This window comes from Engraulis encrasicolus, chromosome 13 (assembly GCF_034702125.1).
Source record: "Engraulis encrasicolus isolate BLACKSEA-1 chromosome 13, IST_EnEncr_1.0, whole genome shotgun sequence".
In the NCBI taxonomy this organism is placed as follows: Eukaryota; Metazoa; Chordata; class Actinopteri; order Clupeiformes; family Engraulidae; genus Engraulis; species Engraulis encrasicolus.
Window position 1 is genome coordinate 17321288 of NC_085869.1, and position 24256 is coordinate 17345543.

Below are 24256 nucleotides of genomic sequence, written 5' to 3' on the forward strand. Positions count from 1 at the left end.
GGGAATTCCCGAAAAATGTCATCCTCTACCACAGTGCTAAATTGTGTCACTATTTTGCATGTGCAATGTGTGTTTAATGACACAGCCCCTGTTATAAGTTTGCTGTTACCAGAATGGCAATGTCCAAGTCCTATTTTTTTTACTGTGGCCTCTGTGTCATGTCATAGTAGTGGTAGTATGGTTACTATGGTAGTAAATGTTTTTTTCAACCAATGGAGAAGAGTTCCATTGGCGGAATGGTGCACATTATGAGGTCATGATTTTTTTGTGGTCTTTTATGACTTTATTTTTGTGACAGGACAGTTGAGAGAGACAGGAAACGATCGGGGGGACAGATAGACGGGGAAGGATTGGCAAAAGATCCGGGCCGGAATTAAACCCGGGTCACCAGTGTAACAGTACCCTACCGCTAGAGCCACGGTAGGGCCATGAGATTATGAGTGCATTCCAATATGCAGACTGCCGTCCTTCCTTGGTGACTGGCCTGCTTGTGACCTCATGATGACGTCACCGACGTCAGAAACTTAATTCAATATCTTGCAAAAGCACAATTCTAATGTCATTTCCTCATTTGCAATTGGGATGGTGAATGAAGAACAGTCCCCCAAAAGTTGTTGTAGCTAGGCTGACAGCGGGAAAACGTCATTGTTTTCTCCACAGAGGAGGGGGTTCAGCAACATGCAAGGGCACAAGCACAAGTGGAGGACTGAAGTCTGCATATTGGAATGCACCCCATGTCTAATGTTATACCAGATATTGGAGAACACGTTGTATGGTCATCGCACAACAACAATCAACAACCTTGTATGCTTGTACGCATGTATGCATGCTTGCTGTTTTAGACAAGGGCCGTTTTCCCCCTTTTTAGATATTGAAAAGGCAACTTGTTCTCATCCCACTGCCTTTCAACTTTGTATATGCATTTTATTATACTCAATATATGTTTTATTGACGTGGATGCAGCGTGCACTCTAGATTTTCACAAACGGTACACATGGGGTGGAAATCTAGCCTGGCTATTCCCCCCATATAGGATCTCAAATGATTAAAACAGATGTTTATGCTCGAGAGTTCCCCTCATATAATGTTGACTTCAAAACTAGGTCAGTGTTTTGGTTCTCAATGCGACATGGTGAAACTCCTATTACTTGAATCACACTTGAAGTGTAGAAGAAGAAGAAAGAAAGAAAGAAAATGGTTACACAGATAGTCTATTCATACAACAGTTGATCAAGTGAAAGGGGTGGTTTTCAGGAAACCATTTCTGACCTTGAATTTGGTGTTTCACTGCTTTGTCCATACTAGTAAGTAATGCATTTGGTCTCCCCCTGGTGTAGCACATGTAAAGGTTAGGTTGATAATGGAAGCACCCTGTCTCTTTAAAGGTCACCTAGATGTAAATCAACAGCACTGAGGTCATACTGCCAACACAGGCATTATAGCGGAGCCTGTAGCTGTATCTAAACTCCACAAATACAGCAAGCCATTGTTCAGGAGGACACTTTTGGATGTCTGCAGTGCTGTAAGCTATTCCTACAGCTGTGTTTTTCAAACAAAATATTGCCGTTGAACACCTTTTGACAAGATTGTTAGACTTTTTGCACAAGTATTTCAATAGGTTTTTTTTTTCCTGAAAGAAAAAGGTTCCTGTTGTGTTTGACATGACACTTGGGGCTTATTATATAAGAAGCTGGTTCAGGAGTAAACCAGGTTAAGTTAAGAGGTAAATCATATAATAGAAATTGAGGACTGAATGCCCTTCTATTAGATGATTTACCTCTTATCTTAACCTGGTTTACTCCTGAACCAGCTTCGTAGTATACCCCTCAGAATTCGCTTCTGGGTTGGCAGAACTTGGTGTCCAGGCTGATGAGGTTTGCTATACCAAATTATTCATGCACACATTTCAAAGTAAGTTTAAAAAAAAAAAAAAGATGTAACATGTCAGTATAGAGAACAGTGGATAAACACTGCAAGGGGAAGGGTCAGCAATCTTCTGTGTACACCACACACGCAAAGAAATGCACAAGCAGGATCTTGGGTCCCTGCATGCGAGGGAAAAAAAACTGAATTTGAGAAACACAACGCTGTGATCCATCCAGCCACTGTTTGCACGCAGGCAGCCACTCCAAAGACCACCTACTTGTGGAGAGAGAAAAGTCCTGCCACAATGGAAAGTTGGTTTTAGCTGGCTCTTTTCAGCATGGAGCAGTGATCAGCATGCCAATTAAACTGGCCTCCATTTGGTTTAAAGCACGACTGTGCTGAATTGCACTCCGTTCGTGGCACGCAGTTGTGTCATAAACAGTTTACTGTTCTACTATAATACATATTTTTCTACATTTGGCTTCTGCTGAATCCTTATTATTCTCAGTTGCTTGTATCTGTTCCAGTGTTTTATACTGTGGCACGTGAAGGGGATTGACGAGCAGTGCAACCACAACAATAACATCAGGACAAAAAAGCTTTCTCTACGCCATGATTCACTTCTGACACATGCGTGTCCACTTTCTTCTTTATTATGTTATGTGTGAGAAATACTGGTGTTCACAAGTCCACAAAAGTAACACACGTATGTTTGATTTTCTGTCCGGCTACTTGTTTCTGTGTCTGTGTGAGTGTGGGTCTAATTAAAATGAGCTGTCCACATCTCCATGGCTACGTCCTGGGTCTGCTCAAATATCCCCCTCGCAGGATCCAGCCTTCCCACCGGCACCACACCGCACTCCAAACTAAACCCTGGCCTGATTATACCCTAGCCTACCTACGTCTCTGGATCAATCCACATGTAGGCTACAATATAATGTATTTCCTACAGTACTATTCCAAAGCTCAAAGGAACATAACATATGGTAGCATAGCCTATATGAAACCAACCAAATGGATAGATTGAAAGATGTCAACTTAAACTGTATCAGATTAAGTATATTTGTAAGGTAGGTTATTGAATTATATCTGGGAAAGAAATAATTCAATATATAGGTCAGTTTATGATAACATTTCTGTTTCAGTTTCATTATATACAACATTTGGACGCCATTCATCCAAAAACATAATGTCTGGCCCAACTGAAAGCAAGAAATAATCTATTCACAGCTTTGGAGTGTCTCCAAAAGGGGTTTAATGGCTGATGGTTGAACTTCTCCTAGTTTTGTGAGGGTCTGGTGGCTAGATATGATATCCTTGTTATTATTCTATAGTTATCAGGGGATGCTGTATTAGGTTATTACTTTGACATAGGCCTACTGTACTTCAGAATTGAAAATCAGTCAAATGTTGACCTAACAAAATCCCTTTCTCCTGGGATTTGCATAGGAAACTCTTTCAGTGTAGGACCAGCATTTTATAGAGTAGGCTATATACTGCTCTGACTAACATGCTGTGTGACCATGATCAAAAATTGCAACATTTGGTATTCAGATGTAGATATAGCCTAGGCTGCTTGAAAGGTGCGCACTGCTGTAGTTGCTATGTCCATTCGACTTCTCTTTATGGGCCATTCAAAATTGTCCTGTTTTCTGACGTTATCTGCACCGGAAAACGTGTATTCTCACAGGATGCGCGCTTAGGCTTAAAGTATCCTGTGCTGATTGTCAATCACACTTTCGTTTCCCTAGCTTTAACACGGAGCGAGTGTCGAAAGTGCCCCATCCTACCGGGAGTAATACCCAGTGACGTCACCCACCCATCTCCAAACGGGACAAGGCGCAACAACTTTGTGGTCTAGTAGTCTAGTGTCCGCTGTGCATCCCTGGACTCATCATCACCGTACGCTGAGCGTGGATCACATTTTATACAACTTGTACACAACTTGGGAACGTTCCGGAGAGACGCGCAATGGGTAAGTGTGGTCAGCAATCATACTTTCCGATTAGCCGTTCTAAATTGTTTGTCAATTGTTTGTGCGTCTGCCTCTGTGATATTTTGGCGGAATTATTTACGAGACTCTGTATGTTTGGCCTGACATCTTTCACAAATGTCTGCAACTTTTCTGCAAAGTTTATTTTTATCTGACCCGGTTTCGTTTCGAAGCGCCATGACGAGTGTAAGACAACGCGATTAGAGCTAAATCTAAAGGGATTTACCTGCTACTGTCAGACGGCAACCCTGCTGCCTTCCTTACCCCAGTAGGCGTAAAGGTCAGTTCGTGGAGGACTTGCGTGTGTGTAGGCTATGTTTGATGAAGTACTTCTTGCATTAACATTACGTTTGGACTATGTCATTTCGTTCATGCAGCCTTATGCTGGTGATTGGCTTGCTTTTTAAAAACACTTTATTTCCATTTGCTGGCGCACTGCTTGGCTTGATTGTCTTTAATAATAATAACAAACAAACAAACAAACAAACAAACAAACAAACAAAGCAACACATTTTGCAGAGTTACAGGCGGGTGTTTAAAAGGCAGACAATTTAATTTGAAACATGTTTCTTCAGTTGACTATTTAAACTCACTCACAACCTCCTCACTTTGCTCTGAGTGTTGCAAGTGTACAAAAAATAAAAAATAAATTAAAAAAAGCCTCAGACGTATTGCGTGCATCTTGTGTGGTGAGTGAATTGATGAGGTCCGTCCAGCCCAAGTCCAAGTGCTACCCATCTGTAGCCTATTCCCAGCCCTCGGATGCCCGTGAGGAACAAGGAGGCTGATGCCACGGGTGTTCATCATCACTTCTTGAATGTTCCCAGTAGACTTATGGGCTTTGAGGAACTCACAGCCTGGTAGCCAGATGGGACAGGCCAGGGTTCACATGGAAGGGAACCTCTGTCCCGACTCCCGCTCCCTCCACCTGGCCTGACACAACACACACTTGTTTTTTTCAGTGTTCAGCAGTACAGTGTATAGTAGATGTTTATTCCTGAGTTTTGAATCGTGCCGTTGTCCTATGATTGAATGTAGGCCTAATTGTGTGTTTCATGTGATATTGTGCTGTCTTCTGTATTGCGTCCAGTCGTTGGGGGTATTGCACTGAAGCATAGCCTACACTTTGTCTGTGGTGTTTAAAGTGTAAATGGTTGGTTGTAGCTGACATAGGGCTAGAATACGTTCAGTGTGCGAGTATGTCTCAGAGTATTCATCGGTCCTCTAGTGGTGGTCCCCACAGTGGTGCCATTGTGCTCTTCATATGCTCCTCAATTCTTCTTTGGGCAAGTTCAGTGGGCTTATGTAGTGCTGTGTTTAAGCAGTGAAGAGACACATAGAGTAGAGTCTGTGGTCAGAAAAATACATGTATGTATGTCTGTGTGGACCAATGTGTAACGATGCACAGTTGTGTCTCAATTGATCACTATCTACTGCACACACCCAAAAAGAACCATTCAGTAAAATAAACAAATAACAAGATAACTTAATTTTCATCTTCGGTTGCCTTTTGAGCTTGAATTTTTCATCTTTGCGATTACTATTACTAAGTGTGCGTGTTTTCATTCTGTTGAGTTACGATCCACTTGATGGTGGTATTGTTGAAAGGCCTGAGCGTTAACCCAATAACCAATACAAGCATGTAGTTCGACGCCCTCCTTTTATGTTGGGTGGAAAATAGTGCCTCAGCATTCTGTTTTAAATTACGGCAGGGTTGTTGTGTGTGTGTGTGTGTGTGTGTCATGGGGTGGTGGATCCAAGTTTAGACAGGATGCCTTGTAGCAATTTGCGAATGCCGCATGCATGCATGCAAACTGTTGCTGCTGTTTAGCAATGACCCATAACAAGCCTTAATGGTCTTTGGCTGCATGAATTGATCGGTTCAATTGGCCCAGATGTGGATGACCCATTTCCACCCAGCAACATGGATGGAAAATATGGGTTGACTGTGACTCACTATGAAGCCAGACCAAATCCAAATACATGTATATGTTTCTGAAGAATTAAGTGTGGCTTCAGTTTTGGATCTTTGCCCACTCACTCAGTAAGCATCAGGGATTTCTGTAAGCATCACTGAGCTCTGTCCTGCCCCGTCCTTCCCCTGGCTTCCCTGCCATAAATTATACTACACGGAGATGTGGTTTGTGACAATGAATTACAGACTCCAATACCACAACTCGCATTATACATGTTTCATTTAACAAGCTTGTTAAATCTCTTGTCAACCCAGAAACTGTGTTTGATTGTTGAAAAGTCCTTGGTTCACTCCTTCCAAAAATACTCTTTTTGGGTTTAGGCATAGCAGGAACAATTACAAGCGTGTCAGTTTCCCTCTTAGAGATGCAATTGAATCATATACCAGTAGAGGTTTTAGGGCTGTCTTGTGACTATAAGAGTTGAGGTAATCAAATTCAGAAAATTAAGGGCAGAACTGTGAATAGTTGTGCTATGCTGACTTAAACCCAGACCTTGACAACTGGAAAAGGGGAAATTGTTTTTCCTGATGGAAACCCTGGAACTCTTCATCTCAAAATACCTTTCTCCATGTTTACAGTCCGTTTTCAGGTTTTTGTTTCTCTCTCACACAGCATTCATCTGTTTCTGGAAGGTATTGTTCATCCCTGTCTCCAATCACTGAAAAGTTTATCACTGTTGTAGGCCATGGAAAAAAGTCATGGAAATATTTTTCATTTGGAAACATTGAGAGCAGATGATCTGGTTCACAAATCCAAATGATTTGTAAGTCTAAAAGGTCAAACAACTAGGAACTGTTTGTATTATTTCATTAGCCAATCTGCATGTTAGAGTAGATCTGCCAAAGCTTGTCTCGGGAATGTTTTCCCTTTTGTGCACCGCTGCTCAGACTAACGATGGTGTTCATGTTGGTTGACTGACATTTGTCATTTGAGTTATCTGGATTTTCATGTTAAATCAATCAATCCCCAATCACCTAATCAAGTGTTGCACAACAAGAATAAACAGCGCAAGTAAGGCAGCACATGTTTTTGTTCCAGTGAGTATACATTGTGTCAAAGTGTTTGTTTTCAAAGTCAGAAGTCCACACTCTGCACACTTAACATCCTTTTTGTTGTCTTTTATTATTTCATGGCTGGAGCCATGAAATAATAAAAGACAACAAAAAGGATTTCACTTTGAAGACTACAGTTGGCCTTCGTCCTGCACCTTTTCCTGTGATGTGCACAATCCTCTCCTTCAACATTGTGTCACTTCAGGCCTTCAGCAGAGAAAGGAAAGATCCTGAGGGGAAATACAACCGTGAGGAGGACTGTGTCCTTGATGCACACACTTTGTAAAAACACTTCATGAGATAATGACTCTACAGAAACTGGTGATATGAGCAAAAGGTCATTGTCCCAAGAGCAGATGTTGGGCAAGGATCAATGGCCCGCTAAGACTTAACTACTTCTCTATACTTGTATTTATGTATATATTCATACACACACACACACACACACCATCTGGTGTTTCAAATCGCACACGAATTGTTAGCTTACCGACATTTGTCTAATTTTAGGATGCGGTCAGTAAGTTTCATGTATTGCTTTTAGAACCAGGGCATTCCTACTTCTGTGTTCTCTTCAAAAGCAGAAGCAGGAGGTCTGAATGGAGCCGGCCCAGTCACACGGCATCTGATCCCTGTTGGGGATGCCAGTTGAATATAGACCGCTTTAGGCACCCTCTTGTCCATTCTCTCTGTCTGTCTCTTCCCACACTTCACAAGTCCTCTTCAGCTCCTTCACAGCTTGGTTGTCGGTATACATCTGCCTCTCTCTCTCTCTTTTCTCTCATACTTCTTCACACCTTTTCTGTATTCTTCTTCAATGTCTATCTCCCAGTGAACTGGCACGGTGGCAACTTTTACTGGGGAGTCTGTTGTGAAGCAGCAGCCTCTTGGTTATTTTGTCGAGCTTAATAAGTGCCTGCACTGACAAAGAGGGACATTGTTAATTGTGATATGAAATTATTGGAATGGGAGTTCCTTTTTAGTGGGAATGTCTGCTCAAGCATGGCCAATTCCCCTCACTTTCATTAAAAGGGCCATTGAGAGGCCCATGGTTGGGGAGCCTACGGGTGGGGTGGGGGCTGATGGGCCCAATGGCAGGGGGACAAGCGAGGGGCTGGCAGAGGAATGGGCAATGGCTGGCAGGGTTTTAGGGTGGGGGTGGGGGTGTAGCCTGCCTGTTTACTAGAGGGCACCCTTGTTAGGCTGTAACTGTCTATCACATTGCTTGATGAAGGGACGTAGACGGAAAGCGGAGCAATGAATGGTAGCACCTCTGAACATGCCCTTGCTAATAAATGATGTAGACTTTGTGTTACACACACCTTTGTGTTACTCTACACATTGTCAGCTTCGAAATGCAACAGGCTACATAGATCCTCATAGGTCCTCACCAAGCATACAAACTGTGCATGGCATTTTTACCACCGCCAAGGAGGTTATGTTTTCGGTCGCGTTGGTTTGTCTGTCTGTCTGTTTGTTTTGTCTATCTGTCTGTTTGTCTGTTTGTTTGTTTGTCTGTCTGCAGGGTAACTCAAAAAGTTATGAACAGCACATGGCCTGTAATTGACCGTCAAGTGTGATGCTGTGGAGCAGTGATGTTGTGCAGAGCCAGCTAAGATGGCAATGCGCATCCACATGCTTTACTCTTTCCCTCCAAGAATATCCTATACCCTTCCATGGTATGGAATGGGTGCTGACATGATTATTTTTGTAAATGTAGTAGCATGCACATTATGCAAGGGGGGGAGGCATACATGCAATTTCGTTGTGTGCAGTGTGCAGTGATCACTTGTGTGCTGTGGAGTGCTGTGTCACAATGACAATGGGAGTTGGAGTTTCCCAATGGGCTTTATGGGGGGAAGGTTAAGCTGGTCAGTTTACAGTCTTCTCATGGTATTCCGTATTATTTACATACAGCATCCTGTTTTAAGCACAGGGATGGTACTGTTATTATCATTATACTAGTCATTAGTGACTTTCCTTTGAGGTCATACGCTTAGTCATGTCAATACCCAATCCATATATTTTGTCCCTATTGGGAAATAGCCAATCCAAACAACTCATCTTGCATTCCTATATAAATGGTGTCAGTCTCAATTTGATCGTTCAAGAAATTTGAAAATTGAAAAAAAAGCTGTTTCATCGACATACTGTTGTCTTCAGAGGACTGAAGTATATTTAAGTTGATTGAGCCATATTATGTTATATACACATAAGACTGTAGGCACTATATTTGAGTGAGTTTGTTTTGTTTTGCTTTGTTTTTGTGTCTGTTTTCGTGAGCAAATGGAACAGGCCACTTAACAGTCCACAAATGGATATGTGTTGTCACTAAGCACAATTCTATACTCTATGAAACTGTATAGTAATGTAGGCTACATCAATGAGCAGCACACATTTTGTCCATCAGACTGAAAGTCCATTTACTGCTTCACACTTGTTCTGGATGAAAAGTGGAGAGCCGTCATCGACGAGTAAAATCAATCTTGCTTCCTAGATTGACCCTATTATATCTACGAAACAAGGTCGTGGGATGTTGACAGACATAACAGCTCATCCATTATCATCCTCATGAGTGATACACTGGATGGACGTCATGAGCTTGCATTGTTTTCCAGGGGCCATGCAGCGTTTATGAGCAAGGATGGATTACTGCAGGGAACTACCGGGCCCAGGCCCAGGGGCCCAAGAGTTCAGAGGGCCCTGAAGCTAAATCCTCTAAATTTCCATTCTCATGTTGTGTAAAATCACACTTTTAGCAACTCTATTTTCACATATTTTCAGGGGGAAAACACCTGAATGCCAAACGATATAGGGTCTCTAACATCTGGAGGGGGCCCTTTCTTGCTGTCTGGCCCAGGGGGCCATGGAGTCATGATCCGTCCCTGTTTATGAGAACTCAACTGGACGTGGCACAGAGATGGGAAACGTGTCCATGGTCATGTTTTGTTTTTGTTTTTTTTGTTTTTTTTCTCAGAAAGTGCTCTCAACTCCCAACTGTTTTTCACAAGGTCTTCGGGTTTGAGCGAACAGCAAAGTTCATATTTAGTAGAAAAGCCGCACTCTCGGGTGTAATTCTAGTATTTTATTCTAGTGGGTTAGCATGACAGACAGACATTTCGGCCTAGGCCTTCTTCAGCGTCAGGCGCTGGCCGTGTCCATGGCCATGTCCAAATGACTGTAGCTCATCAGCTGGGGGGGATGAGGAAGTGGAGGACCATTTCTGAGGCTTCGCTTGGCTTCACTTGGTCTCTGTGGCTTTTTAACCCCTTAAGACACGGCATTATAAATTAGCTGTTACCAGCATGGCAATGACCAAGTCGTAATGTATTACTAAAGGCCCCTTGCACTGTGATAGTAGTGTAGTACTATAGTAGTTAACTTTCAATGTCTATTACAGCGTGCCTCAGGAGGTACGGCGTGCATTAAGGGGCTACACCACACCCATGAAGTCAATTGATCTGCACAGTTGAAAAACAAGAAAATATCCTATTAATGTCAAGAAAAGTGTTATTATTAGTAATAAGAAATGTTATTCTCTTATTGCTATAAACATTACTCATTTTATTTTCACGTGGAATCTATGAACAGATTGCTCCAATTTTGTACCAGTTTGATGCCTGCATAGCTCATTCTCTGTGCCATATTAAACCAGCAGACTCTCACTAGTTTCCATGCCTGATTTGCTTTGCTCTGAACTAATTCCTCTCCAATTGCATTACTGAGGGCTTTGTTTTGGAGCAGAAAATGACTGAACAGTGAGACATCTTTAAAGGGATTGAAGAGGGAGAAGATATGTGTTTATGTATAGGACTGCACGTCATGTGTCATTGTGTAAATGTATGCTATTATGATTAGGCTGCCTCTGTACTGGGAGAGTGTAGGCTCAAAGTTGCTTTAAAAGAAATCAGTAGGACGCGGCTCTTGGCAACGTGCCCGTGGAACACATTCAGCACTTCACAGATAGCCCTTTGTGCCCAGTTCATCTGTAGCCACTGCCGCCGTGTTGCTACTGCTGCCTCTTCTGCTGAGGGGGAAGACAAAAGCAGACGAGTATCCCCAGCGAGACACTGAAAGAGCATTAACTTGCTGAATAAATGCTTAACTCTTTGAGGGGCTGTTAGGTTTTTGAACTTCGAGATTTTTTTGCATTAAAGACTCATTTGTACATGTTCCTTGTCTTAAGATAGCAAGGAAACGTTTTTCAGATGCATGCATGCATCTACACAAACACATGACTGTTGTTACTCGAGACACCAAAACATCATAAACCTTGAGAGGATTCAAACATCCGCCAGATGTGTCATTTTAACACACACGCGGCCCCTTAAAATGCCTTCACTAATCTTCCCTCTGCTGTGGAGATCTTTCAGCGGTTTGTGCCCGTCTGGGGAATTCTTCACGGCACGGTTCGTGATTCATCTTCGCGAGGCTGTTGGTTCAGGTCATGGTGATTCAAATGCATGTGACTGTGGAATTTGTTTTCCTAGGCTATTGATCATCATGGTCAGGGCCGCTGGCAGCTTTGGCCGGGCCCAAGACAAAGTCCTCTGAATGGGCCCCTCATCCCAGTAGATATACTCTAATGAGGACCCAATTCTGGCGCCCTCTCCCTGGGCCCGGGACAACTGTCCCCTTTATCCCCCCCTCTGTCGGCACCCCTGATCATGGTCACAATGCTCTCCTCTGATTGGACAAACTTTTGCACTTTTTTTGTTGTATTTTGTGGTAATTCTCACTTAAAAAATGTCTCTTGTGCTAGTTTGTCAACCTTGGAGACGTGCATGGCAGCATAACAGGCATAAAAGTGAATGAGGCCAACAGATGAGGATTTCTGGCATAGCTGAGCTTCTCCATGGATGAAGTGACAGCTGCAGGAAACCCAATAGTCAGTGTGTCGGGGGAGAAAATGTGCAACTCCGACTTCTTGGGAATGGACGGAGATTGCTGGGTGAAAAACAAAAAAAAAGACCAGATTTCCCATCACTCTCAGGAGTATGGGGTATGTGATCACTTAATCCTTCTGTGTTGGTCATTTAAATGAGAGATTGTGGGAAAATGGGGGTTCTTGGTAAACTTGCCAAAGACCATTACATTGCCTTCATGAGTCATCCAGTTGCCTCTCTCACCACTCTGGACATTTTTTCAAGTTCATCTGTTACCTTCTATACAGCTACAGTATGTTTACAGTAGTACAGGCCATATGTTGTGGTTGAAGCCACACTTGTTAGTTAGCTATTTCAAGTATGGCGGGCCCTCAACAGACTTATGAGGCCTCGACCCGAGAACTGCTGGAATTTGTGATGTGGAAACCCTAACAACAATACAGAATTTACATCAAGGAAAGCAACAGTGTCAGAAACCCCATTTAGCCATGACTGTATTTACGCGTACTGTAGCCACTCAGTGCAGATGGGGTTGCCGGCGGGCCTATTCACTATTTGCTGAAAAAACTCAACTACATCATAACAACATTGCTACGACAATGCAGAGTGTCTTAAGTAACAGGTTAAGTCATAGCTGTTACAATTTTGGTGACAGTAGGGTTATAACATAGGCTCTGCGCAAAAGAGGTTAATATATGTTACTCTAGATACTACTGTACTACTGTACATCTCATAAACCGTTATAACAATTGATCTATAACTGATCTATTGTCAATTAAAATAAATGACTGGTCAAAACTAGTTGCAAAGCCACAGCTGACACCAAATTACATTCGAGTTAGAGCAACATGGACCTGATGTGTTATGTTAGCCAGTTGAGAGGCAGTCGAGAGCTCTGCAACACCATGCTATAGCCTATGTCTCATGGTTCGCCCTGCATGGTCAAGCCAGAGAGTGATTCAGTCTTTCCCTCTACTGTTCTTCATTAGCGGATTCAAATTTTGTGGTCAAGCCCAAACTATTTTCTCCATTCCTGAAAAACACCAGAATAGTAGTTTTGCTCTTTTAAAGAGGAAGCAGCCGGGAAAAAAAATCTTCTTTGCATATACTGTATTGCGTTCTGATTTTGGAAATGGGAAAATATTCACAACCCCAACAACGTAAAGGTCAAAAGCACACAGAATGCTCATCTTCAGTCATTTGCCATTTCAGCGCTCAGAAACCCGAGCACATTGCATGGAAGATTAGCATTAGTCCCTAATACAACGTGAGGGATGGTGATCTATCTTAATGGGAATAACCATAGCTGCAGGCTACATTACAGCGATCAGTGTCAGGGCCAAAAAATCAAGATAAATTTAGGGCAGGGCTCAGAGCGGACTGTCTGACTCTTGCACATTTGGAAGAAATAAGATTGGACAGAAACTTAGAATAGCCTTGATTTCTATTAGGAGCACGGTTGTGCTCTCGCTTACAAGATCATCCTTCATGACTTCACACTTTAAAGTTCTTGTTAACTACACTGCTACGTGGTAGGCGTGTTTACCTTTGGCTCATTGTGATGTGAGTAGAAAGCCAAGTTCAAATGGGACCCTTCCCTCAAATCGCCATGCATCATCTTTGAGATATGGAATGTGTGCCACTGATGACTGGGGGGGGCGNGGGGCGAGTGGGGGAGACTGGCCGTAGTAGTCGGTCGGCCCCTCCGTTGCCATGGCGCCGAGGATGCATTGTCACTTCTCTTTTGTGTGCAGAGCCCACAGAGTTCTCTCAGCATGCTAAAGGAGACGTGGTGGTGGTGGTGGTGGTGGTGGTGGTGGTGGTGGTGGGACAGACTGCTGCTGTGGTGGTGGTGGTGTTGGGTTGGAGGTGAAAGACAGACGGCCTAGGGTAGACTACAAAACTTTTTTTGGGGGTGGGCTAGGGTGTGGGGGGTAGGGGGATGGGTCAGGGGTGAGAGTTTGGCAGCACTGGTGGAGTCGGGAACACAAAGGAGCTGCTGAGGCATCAGCTGAAAGAGAGAAGAGAAGAGAGGTCGCACACTGCAGCTGGAGCCGGCCGTGTGAACCTGTGGTCATGGGAAAGCTACAGGGCCTACACGGCCCACTGGATGCTGCTGCCAGCCAGAGTCAGGATGCCTTTTGTGTCTCTGCTAGTCTCGGCCCACTAAGCTGGACACTCTCACTTACACTTGTGTGTGGCAGAGCAGAGGGTTAAGGGTTAGGGATCAGGAGAAGGAGATTTGATTGGACCTCACTCCAGCAGCAGTATGTAGAATAGTGTTTCTCAACGGGGGTGTTGGGGAGCCCTAGGGGGGCATTGAGAAGGCAACAGTTGAGAGGGGGGAGTTGGTGCTTAGTTGCCATTGGGGGCATTAGTCCAGTCATATTTTTTAATATTTGGTAGGCTTGAGATAAAGTCAAGGGGGCGTTTGGAGGCTTATGATGAAGTCCAAGGGGCATTTGTTCAAAAAAGGTTGAGAACTACTGACGTAGAAGAAAGCATGCAGAGTCAGACAGATGTTCATGTTTAGATCACCTCCCATCTCAGAAGACTTCTGTCCTTAGAGTAAAGGCAGCTGGGTAGCAGACATTGTAGTAAAGGTCATTATGACTTGATTGTTTTGGATTTAGTTCATTTATTTCAGTTAAAGTTGACCGGTGACCGGAAATGAAACAAAAAACTTCCCCTCCTCATATTCACCTCCTCCATTACATTGCATTTGGCAGACGATTTTTAACCAAAGCGACTTACAATCGAGGACATAATCATAGCCAACATCACTAGCAGATACAAAGTGCACAGGAAATATACAGAACAACAAGTGCAGATGCTAAATCGTTTTTTTTAGTAAATTAGCACAGGGTTAAGTAGAGTACACACACATCATGCCATAGAGTCTGGCATTAGCCTTCGTTCTGGTAACCTTTCGATAAAATGAAATGTGCATGTTAACTCCCCATGCACATGCCACTAGACGTGAGTCCTGGTGTCATTCTCTTGGGGGTATCCCGAGAAAAACCCAGCTCCTTCGCGTTCACACAGCCAAACAATGTAGAAGCGAGCCATTCAATTTAACCTTGTTTATAATGAATTCAGCGGCGCAGCTGTTAATGGTCATGCATATTCATGAACCCGACGACACAGTTGTGTTCTCGAGTTCTCAGTGCTATTCATATGACTGAACAACAGTGTCAAGTTTGTGTATGAGTATGCCAACGGCAAAGTTACATTAATTAAGATCCTACAATGTTATTTCTGAGGGAAGGCTAACTAATGGCTCTTTTGCACTGCCGGTTTTCTGGTGGGCCTACAGCTCGACACAGCGCGACTCGGCCGCCAGTTTTTGCTCTTTGATTGAGCTGTGTCGTGCCCTATCGAAAAGCAAAAAGTGGTGGCTCTTTGGTGTGGCGGTCAGAGCCCCAGTTTACTACCCCAGAAGGTCTGGGTTCGAGTCCCAGCTGGGCAACTCTACTCCCCTTCACTACATGGCTATGTCGAGCTGTAGGCCTACCAGAAAAATGGCAGTGGGAAAGAGGCATAAGCCACTGACTGACATGGCCAGCGGAGTTTGTCCATGCACACTCTCTGAAGGTCATGTCGGAGACTTATCACATAGAAGTCTTATGAAGCAGGGCCCTAAATTTACTTTTTTTCCAACACCAGCCCAAATGGCTAGAAGATGTTAATCTTACTAGCCAAACACATACTCAGTCAGTTGGTCTTGGTGTTGGTCTACCAGTGAAATTGACATTTCACCAGCATTTGGTCAGTTGGCTGGTGTTCATTTAGAAACTTGCATAGAAGTCTTATGCAGGGTTGCCAGATGAGACTGATGATTTCCAACCCATAAAATGCTCAAATCCCACCTGGAAGCACTAAATCCTGCCCAATTTGAACTAAATTCAATTGATTTCTTTGGCCCATAAAACTGCTGAAACCCCACCCAAATGTCCTTTTTACCCACAGACGGCCATCCTATGCAGCCCAATTGGATGGGAAACCACCCAATCTGGCAACACTGGTCTATGAAGTGTGTTGATGGCAGAGTCTGCTGTGAATTATCATTCCCTAGGCTGCTTTTCCCAGCATGGCTTTAAGTCTAGTCTAGGGAGAAGCCTCTACACAGGGGTCAGAACCATAAAGGCATAAACCTTTTTAACTATTCAGCTTCCCATTGTTTTAACACAGTTCAAGGCCTCTTAGAAGACATTCACTCGACATTTGAGAGATCCCACTCAAATTACGCCGTGCTGGGAGTTTTTTGGGGATCACTTGGAGGGAGGATGACTGTGTTGTGTGTAATATCAAATTTAGCATAGTGGTATGCTTGACTTGGACAAATAATGTTAATACAAGTGCTGGTGGTATAAAAACGAAAAGCTTCTGTTGGCTTGATGGTGTCTTCAAGGATCTCTAAGCACAGATTTAATGCTACTGTTGGTGGATTGCCTCTGTTGCTGATGACCGGAAAGATAAATCTACAGCAAAGTGTTTACAAAAATGTCTAGGGCCAGCCGTACTGCATAAATCGACTGGATTAACAAATCTTTTTAGCTCCCCTACCCTTTTATGGAAATAAACTGTCGAGATAACAGGCTGAAATTTGAGGGAAAAATATTGCAGTTTATTGAAAAAGCAAGAATACCATTGCTGTAGCCACCTGTGGAGTGGAAAATCTCTCTCCAGCGCTCATTTGCATGGAGGTGTGCTTCCAGCTGGCTGTTGAGCTAAAGATGTGTCTGGCTCGGATCTGGCACCGATCCCAAACTCTCCCCGTTTGCATGTTAAGTCACTTCATACAGAATGCTGATGTGAGAAATGTGTCTGTGGCTTTGTCAAAGTGTTGTTTTTTCTTTTAGACTTTTGTATAAGGTCAGATTTTATTGGTCAGGCCGAGTATCATAAAAGTACTACAATCATATGGATTCTTCTCATGCCTCAGTAAAAGTAGAGCATAGACACAATCAACCATGTTGGAAAACATTCATCCCTCAACCTTGGTCCTTTTTTTGCTGCGAGTGGTATTTGATAAATGTGATTCACCACAATGAGGTGAAAGGCCTCAGTGCCAAACCATGATATGGAAGGTTAAATGCCCTCCTTGACATGAGGTTTAGAGTCAAGAATTTCAGTGAAGAATCTAACATTCTGGATCCTAGAATGTTCCATGACAACGAATGTGGCTTACAACACAAGCATGTGGTGAAGTGATTAGCAATTAGCTTATAGTGTAACAGTGATCAACTGTAGTGTCCTTAAATGATTTGGTCAGTGAAAAAGCCTTTTCATCTTCCATCACAAACAAAGCTTCTTCACCTCCGTCGCAGTCTCATGGCACTTTCCATCATGAAGCAGGAAGCCACATAATATGAAGCATCTGTGGTTCTGTCTTGTCGCCTATCCTCTTCCTCGTCCTTCTTTATGGTCTCATCTCAGCCAGGAGCGGAGTCTCCGCAGAGGTGCCAAAGCACTTGGAGAGTGTGAAATCACATGTGCAGTGAAACGGCGGGCCATGTGGCGCAAACTTCTCGTGAGCCCCAAGCATGGAGTTTTGTTTCCAGTCTGGAAGCGAGTGCAATGCAAACATGCAATTATAGGAGTGCTGAGTCAGACATGGTGGAGATTACGTGGTTAAAACACTAGCAATTAGAGGGCTCGTCTTAAATCTGAACAAAGCCCTCATGTAGCATTTTACCGAATGATGTGCCCCTGAAATCAAATCAAGAAGCCACAAGTATAATTTCCATTGAAATCCAGTATAAATACTATTGACCTCTGTAACAAAAAAAATGCAGATGGATTTCTGTGCATTGCATGCCAGTTGTTCAGTTTGCTCTCTACCTATGACTATATTAGACATGGCTTCCTCTGTACAGGAATCTGAAAATGTTAAAGATCTTAGTGAGAAAGCTGGATACAATGTAGAAAGTGACAAAATTGAGGAGTAGGAAACGTGTATGGAATAATACTTGGAGGCATCTGCTGTTCAGGTTTCTGAGAATTCATTGGCCAATCAATGCTCTCATTTATATTTTATTACATGAAAATATTATAGCTTTCCAACAGAGCTGTACCCTGTCTGATGTTTCAAGCGGAATGTAGAAATCTGGAACGTGTGTCACAGAGACCCAGACAAGTAAATAACTCAGCTATCTTTAGTCAGCTGAGAACAACACTCCGCGTTTGGAGACATAACAAATATCTCAAAGCCTAAATTGTGTGTTGTTTGCATGGGCAGAGCAGAGGTATGCTAGCCTTGTTTCTGCCCACTTTCTTCTTCATGTGACACGCTGTAGGAAGAGGAACTGTCCTATCACTGTAAATCTCTCTAGGTTTCTCTTTCTCTCAGCATGGTCATTTGCCCAAATGGACAAGGTGGCCACCCATGGGCCAATCCACTCTTTCTTAATGGACGCCCAATCTGATTGTCAGCAAGAGAATGCTATAGTCTCCTAAAGGTGTCCCACTGTGTCACTTGTCAGATGTCTGTTATGTCCACTTAAAAGAATGACTGACCAAGTTATTATTGGTAGTAGAGTTCACTAAAGCAGTGTTTCCCAACCTTTTTCTCAAGGGACCCATGTTTTTACTATTGTAAGCTTTGGTGACCCAACCGCGCGAGCGCCCACAAGAGACGGAGTCACAAGATATCCTCTTTTTCCTGCGAAAACTCATTTAGTTAATTCATGCCTCAACTTATCTTCGGTCAAATATAGAATTAATGTTTAATGTAGCATTTAGATTTTGTTGCTTCTATGCATATATTAGTTAAATGCTAGGTCATTTATTCAACATGGGCTATATAACTTACATTTCAAAATGAATCCCCTTAAAATCAAGAGGGCTCCGCGACCCCCTGTGGATCTTTGGCGACCCATAAGTTGGGTCCCGACCCATAGGTTGGGAACCACTGCACTAAAGTATTGCTTTGATTTTTTTTAAAAAAGGGGGTTGTATCTTCATTTATGATAGGACAGTTAGAGAGGTGACAGGAAACGAGTGGGGAGAGAGATGGGGAAGGCTCGGCCAATGACCTCAGGCCGGAATCGAACCCGGTTGCCGGTGCGCCAGTGCAGTGCCCAGCCTATTGAGCCCCGGCTGGGCCAAGTATTGCTTTGAATTTTGAACTAGTTTTAGTACCTGTTGAACATATACCCTATGTATTAGGTTCATTATGTCTAACTGTTTAACTTAAACACTGTAGTTTTTTTAATCTTTTACCTATAAAAAAGATAAAAACTTTTACATGTATTAAGGCAAAAGAAAACCTAAAGTGTTTAAACGTATACCCTGTTGCTCCATACATGCTTGTGGGATCTGCTTTTATAGAGTAGAGTAGCTGTATCATTTTCTATCAAGCCAGAGGACAAAGTCATGTACAGTCCTCTTCACATTCATCTGGAGCACATTGATTTGGCACCTACAGTCAGGGCCGCTGACAGCTTTGGCTGGGCCCAGGACAAAGTAATCCGAAAGGGCCCCCCAACCCAGTACAGACAATGTAATGAGCAACCAATTATGGGCCCCCTCTCTTCCTGGGCCCGGGACAACTGCCCCCTTGTCCGTTCCTGTCGGCAACCCTGCCTCCAGTATTTCTGTTATCACCATGCGAAGAATGTCATCCTTTTGGTTTTTGGTCAAGCAGGTCAACAGACACATCCGACTACTGAACCGTGTCTGAATTGTGTGAAAATCAATAAAATATCAGGAATGTAAAGTATGCGTATTGAAATGATAATCTGGGTCAGTGCAGTGGACATATGCATTGACCTAGCTGGAATATTGACGTCATGACGACAGCTAAGGTCATGTAGCCTACCACATGATGAGGGCACAGCACATAACAGTAGGCTACATTGTACTGTGTCTGTCTGATGATAATGGTGTTAGTGACGGCACATGATCCACACTACATTATGTGTTGAATATGTGCATATTTACTTAAAGGTGCACTGTGTGGGATGGTGGCCAGAGTAGGTAGGCTATTGCACCTATGCGCCCCACTGTATTGCACCTATGGTGTCTACTGTACTGCCTACTTCCAAATTTGATCTGTTCATGAAAATGTACTAAGTAATACATGAATATTTATTAGTATGACAAAAGTACAGCAAGTTTTGCAGCTAAAAATGTATATATCTAGAAATTCGAAATGGCGGACAATGGAGAAGGTCACCCTTTTGACGTATGAAAAGTGCAATTTCCCCAGTCATAAGGAATACTTGGAATTTGATGGTGGTGGTAAATATTGATGAAAAAGGTAGCATTTGTGAATGGGCAGCATGAATTCCAGAAATAAATAGTAAAGTAAAGCAAATATTACAAAGTTTACCTTTAAGAGACCTTTAAAGTTCTCAGAGCAAGAGTTGGCAACTAAGTGTTGTGACTATCTTCTAACTTGAATCAACCTGCTTCAGTTAGCATTTTACATGGACCTTGTTATGCAATCAGCCGTCTTTCTCTTCAAGGGAACACGGGGAACACAATGTCTCTCAGGTTCTCTCTCAGGGTCCTAAGGAGAGCTCCTTCCAAGCGCATTCACTACTAAACCTTGGATGAACTTTGGATCCGCAGCAGTGGCCCTAGTGCTGGCCATGTTGGCTTTTTCATTCCTCTCTTCCTTGCGTTTTCTTGATGACATCTCCTTCCCCAAGATTTTGGAATCGCTCCCTCTCTTTTTTTTGCTTTCTTGCTTTTTCTTTCCACCTATCTCTCACTTTTTTTCCCATTTCATCTATCTATCATAGGCTAAGCCAGGGATGTCAAACTCAGGCCCGGGGGCTATATTTGGCCCGCGGAGCAATTTTATATGGCCAACGAGATCTTTGAAATGTATCACAGTTGGCGCACATACTCGATTAAATATATAGAAAATATTACTTGGAACACAACATTTTGTGCATCACAAGAATTATGAGTGGGCCCACACTAGTGTAACAGCACATGCTAGCACGTAGAGGTAGACGATGGTATCAGTATAACAGGAATGTGTTATCTACATTGCTTCAATAATTAACATGTATGCACAATTTCAGTGCATTTTTGAATAAACATTGAATTCGGCCCGCAACTTCACCCCAGAGTTAGATTTTGGCCCACTGTGAGTGAATTTGAGATTGACACCCTGGGCCCTGCCATAGGCTAAGCGATGCCCATGAGAACAGCCTTCTCTGTATAGGGCAGACAGTCCGCGAGTCTTCACGGCTGACCGAGCGCTTACTGGCTATTCAGGCCACGTCTACCGGCATAATGACCAACCCACCCCCACCCCCCAGAGCCACTCCCCTGCATTCTACTGTGCTCCATCACCCTCCAGACTGTAGGCATGACATGACATGGACGCTGGATTCCTATAGGAGGCTGTTTGAATAGGCCCTGTGGTGCTGCCTGGGGGCAGCAACAAGTTTGCTATGTGTGTGAGCTCTTGCCCTTCTGCAGGAGTATGAAGCCCCTTACTACTAGACAACATCCCATCATTTTTTGAATGTTTAATAGTCACTGAATAAACTTTACAGTGCTACCATAGTACCACACCACTGTGACAGCACACAGAGCCTTTAGTAATGCATCACAACTTGATCATTTCCATTCTGGTAACAGCTAATTTATAACAGGGGTAGTGTCTTAAGGGGTTCAAAATAAAAGTTCAGAGCAATGAGAAAAATGTGGTTGAAGGTGAAGATGCACAACCTAGGAAGAGATGCAGGAGAAAAGCTGACTATAGATTTCAAAGTGAGGAGTCGGCACGTCACACTTAAAATCCCTTTTGTTGTTCTTTTATGAAGACTGTTGAGTCGGTAATCCAGCCAGGAAACAATATGATACAATAATGAGAAAAATGTGGCCCTACTGTAAATGACCGAGAACATCCCGGAAGCAAACTTGAGTGAATCATGCAAAGAAATGCAAGAACCCTCCAACATTTTTGAATGGTTCTGTATTCTGACATGTGTCCTGAAGTGAAGGGATATTTGCAGTTGATATTTGACTAATGACAAATGAGCACAAGCAACTTCAAAAGAAAAAAAAAACTCTGGACAACAAAATGTCTGTCGTAAGCATCTTCCTTCTCCCACCTATCATGAACGAAGACGAAGACTGATGGTACGTCTTCACTGGCCTAGTGAGGAGGCCATAATGCCATCATGTAATGCCATGGGGGATGAGATAGACAGAAACATTTTTTACTCAAAAATACTCAATCTTATGTACCGGGACTCACAAAAACTAGGGTGCTTCGTCCGGACATGCCTACGTCACTAGTGATGCGCGTCCTCGTTGCCGAACTGCAGTGGGCACTGCACTGGGACTCACTAGTTTCAAACAAGCGATTTAAGGTTAGGATTAGGTTTAGGGTTAAGGTTAGGTTTAGGGTTAAGATTAGGGACGGTATGGACGGTTGTCATGGCGACGAATCAAACGTCGTCTGCAACAAGCTATTGTGACGTAGGCACGTAATACCGCCTCCGGACGAAACAACCTAGAATTTGTTTGTCCCCTTATATACCACTTATCTGTAGACAAGACCTCGGTTTTGGTGGTGCATCCAAAACCCAAAATGTTGGGGCTCTTGACTTGCGCATGGTAATTACTCCTTGTTCTTCTTAGAGTGTGGTCTTCATCATACTGTAGTAGTACTGTGGTAGGAAATACTGAAAAGAGACACCAGTTCTAGTTTTTTTGTTGGTGTTTGTCACCTTTCATTTTTAGCTTGATTCTGTTGTAGAGGAAACAGTGTGTGTGTGTGTGTGTGTGTGTGTGTGTGTGTGTGTGTGTGTGTGTGTGTGTGTGTGTGTGTGTGTGTGTGTGTGTGTGTGTGTGTGTGTGTGTGTGTGTGTGCGAGAGAGAGAGAGAGAGAGAGAGAGAGAGAGAGAGAGAGAGAGAGAGAGAGAGAGAGAGAGAGAGAGAGAAACAGAGCGAGAGAGAGAGAGAGAGAGAGAGAGAGAGAGAGAGCGTGTGCGTGTGCGTGTGAGTGTTTATGAGTGTGGGGATGGTTTAAGCCTCGGGGCCCACTCCCTGCTGCTTTAGTCCTGTCTGTGGTTTCACATCCGTGAGAAGCCCCCACTGCTTCCCACAACACTGCCCCCCCACCCACCACCCCCACTCCACTCCCTCACCACCCCACTGCTTCCCACAACACTGCCCCCCACCTCCACAACACTACCCCCCCACCCACCCCACTGCTCCCCCCCACCCCCACTACACTACCGCACCACCCCAGTGCCCCCCACCCCCACTACACTACCCCACCACCCCACTGCCCCCCACCTCCACAACACTACCCCCCCCCACCCCACTGCTCCCCCCCCCCACCCCCACTACACTACCCCACCACCCCACTGCCCCTCACCTCCACAACACTACCCCCCCACCCATACTGCTTCCCACTACACAGCTCCACCATTCCACTACACTGCCCCACCACCCCATTCCACTACCCCACTGCTTCACTACCCCACTACACCTCTACACTGCCCCTCCATCCCACTGCACTACACATTACACCTCTACACAGATCCACCACCCCCACTACACCACTACATTGCTCCACCACAATGCACCACTACACTGCTCCACCCCACTGCACTACACACTACACCACTACACTGCCCCACCACCACACTGCACTACACCACTACACTGCCTCACCACCACACTGCACTACACACTACACCACTACACTGCCCCACCACCACACTGCACTACACCACTACACCACTACACTGCTCCACCCCACTGCACTACACACTACACCTCTACACTGCCCCACCACCCCACTGCGCTACACACTACACCACTACACAGCTCCACCATCCCCACTACACCACTACCCCACTATACCACTACACCACAACACTACTACACTGCCCCACCACCACACTGCATTACACCACTACACAGCTCCACCATCCCCACTACACCACTACCCCACTACCCCACTACACTGCTCCACCACCATGCACTACTACACTGCTCCACCCCACTGCACTACACCACAACACTACTACACTGCCCCACCACCACACTGCATTACACCACTACACCACTACACCACTACACCCCTACACTGCCCCCCGATCCCACTGCCTTGCTCCACCATCCCCACTGCCCTGCTCCACCACCACACTGCACTACCACAATGCACTATCCTACGACACAGCTCCACCATTCCCACCACCCCAATGCACTACCCCACAGCTTCCCACTGAAACCCCACAGTCCCATCAGCACGCCTCCACAGCCCTCTTCTACCTCCCCCTTTTCCCTCTCTCTATCCTATCTCTCGTTCTCAGCATCTCTCTCTCACACACACAAACTTTCACTTTCACTTTCTCCCCCTCTTCAACCACCTCTCTATTTGTCTCTACCCCTATCTCTATTTCCCCCATCCCCATCCTCGCACACACACACACACACACACACACACACACACACACACACACACACACACACACACACACACACACACACACACACACACAC

At 44.2% G+C, this 24256-nt stretch overlaps 1 protein-coding gene across 2 annotated transcripts in view; it reads left to right on the forward strand.

Moving 5' to 3' along the window:
• Positions 1-3633: 3633 nt before the first annotated feature.
• Positions 3634-24256, forward strand: part of gpm6bb (glycoprotein M6Bb) — a 39390-nt gene continuing 18767 nt past the window's right edge. Inside the window, exon 1 of one of the 2 annotated variants that reach the window (XM_063213298.1) lies at positions 3634-3841. In XM_063213298.1, coding sequence (XP_063069368.1) covers positions 3838-3841 — 4 coding nt within the window. In that variant the 5' untranslated portion in view covers positions 3634-3837. The remainder of the gene's footprint in view (positions 3842-24256) is intronic. The other variant, XM_063213299.1, reaches the window with a different exon arrangement.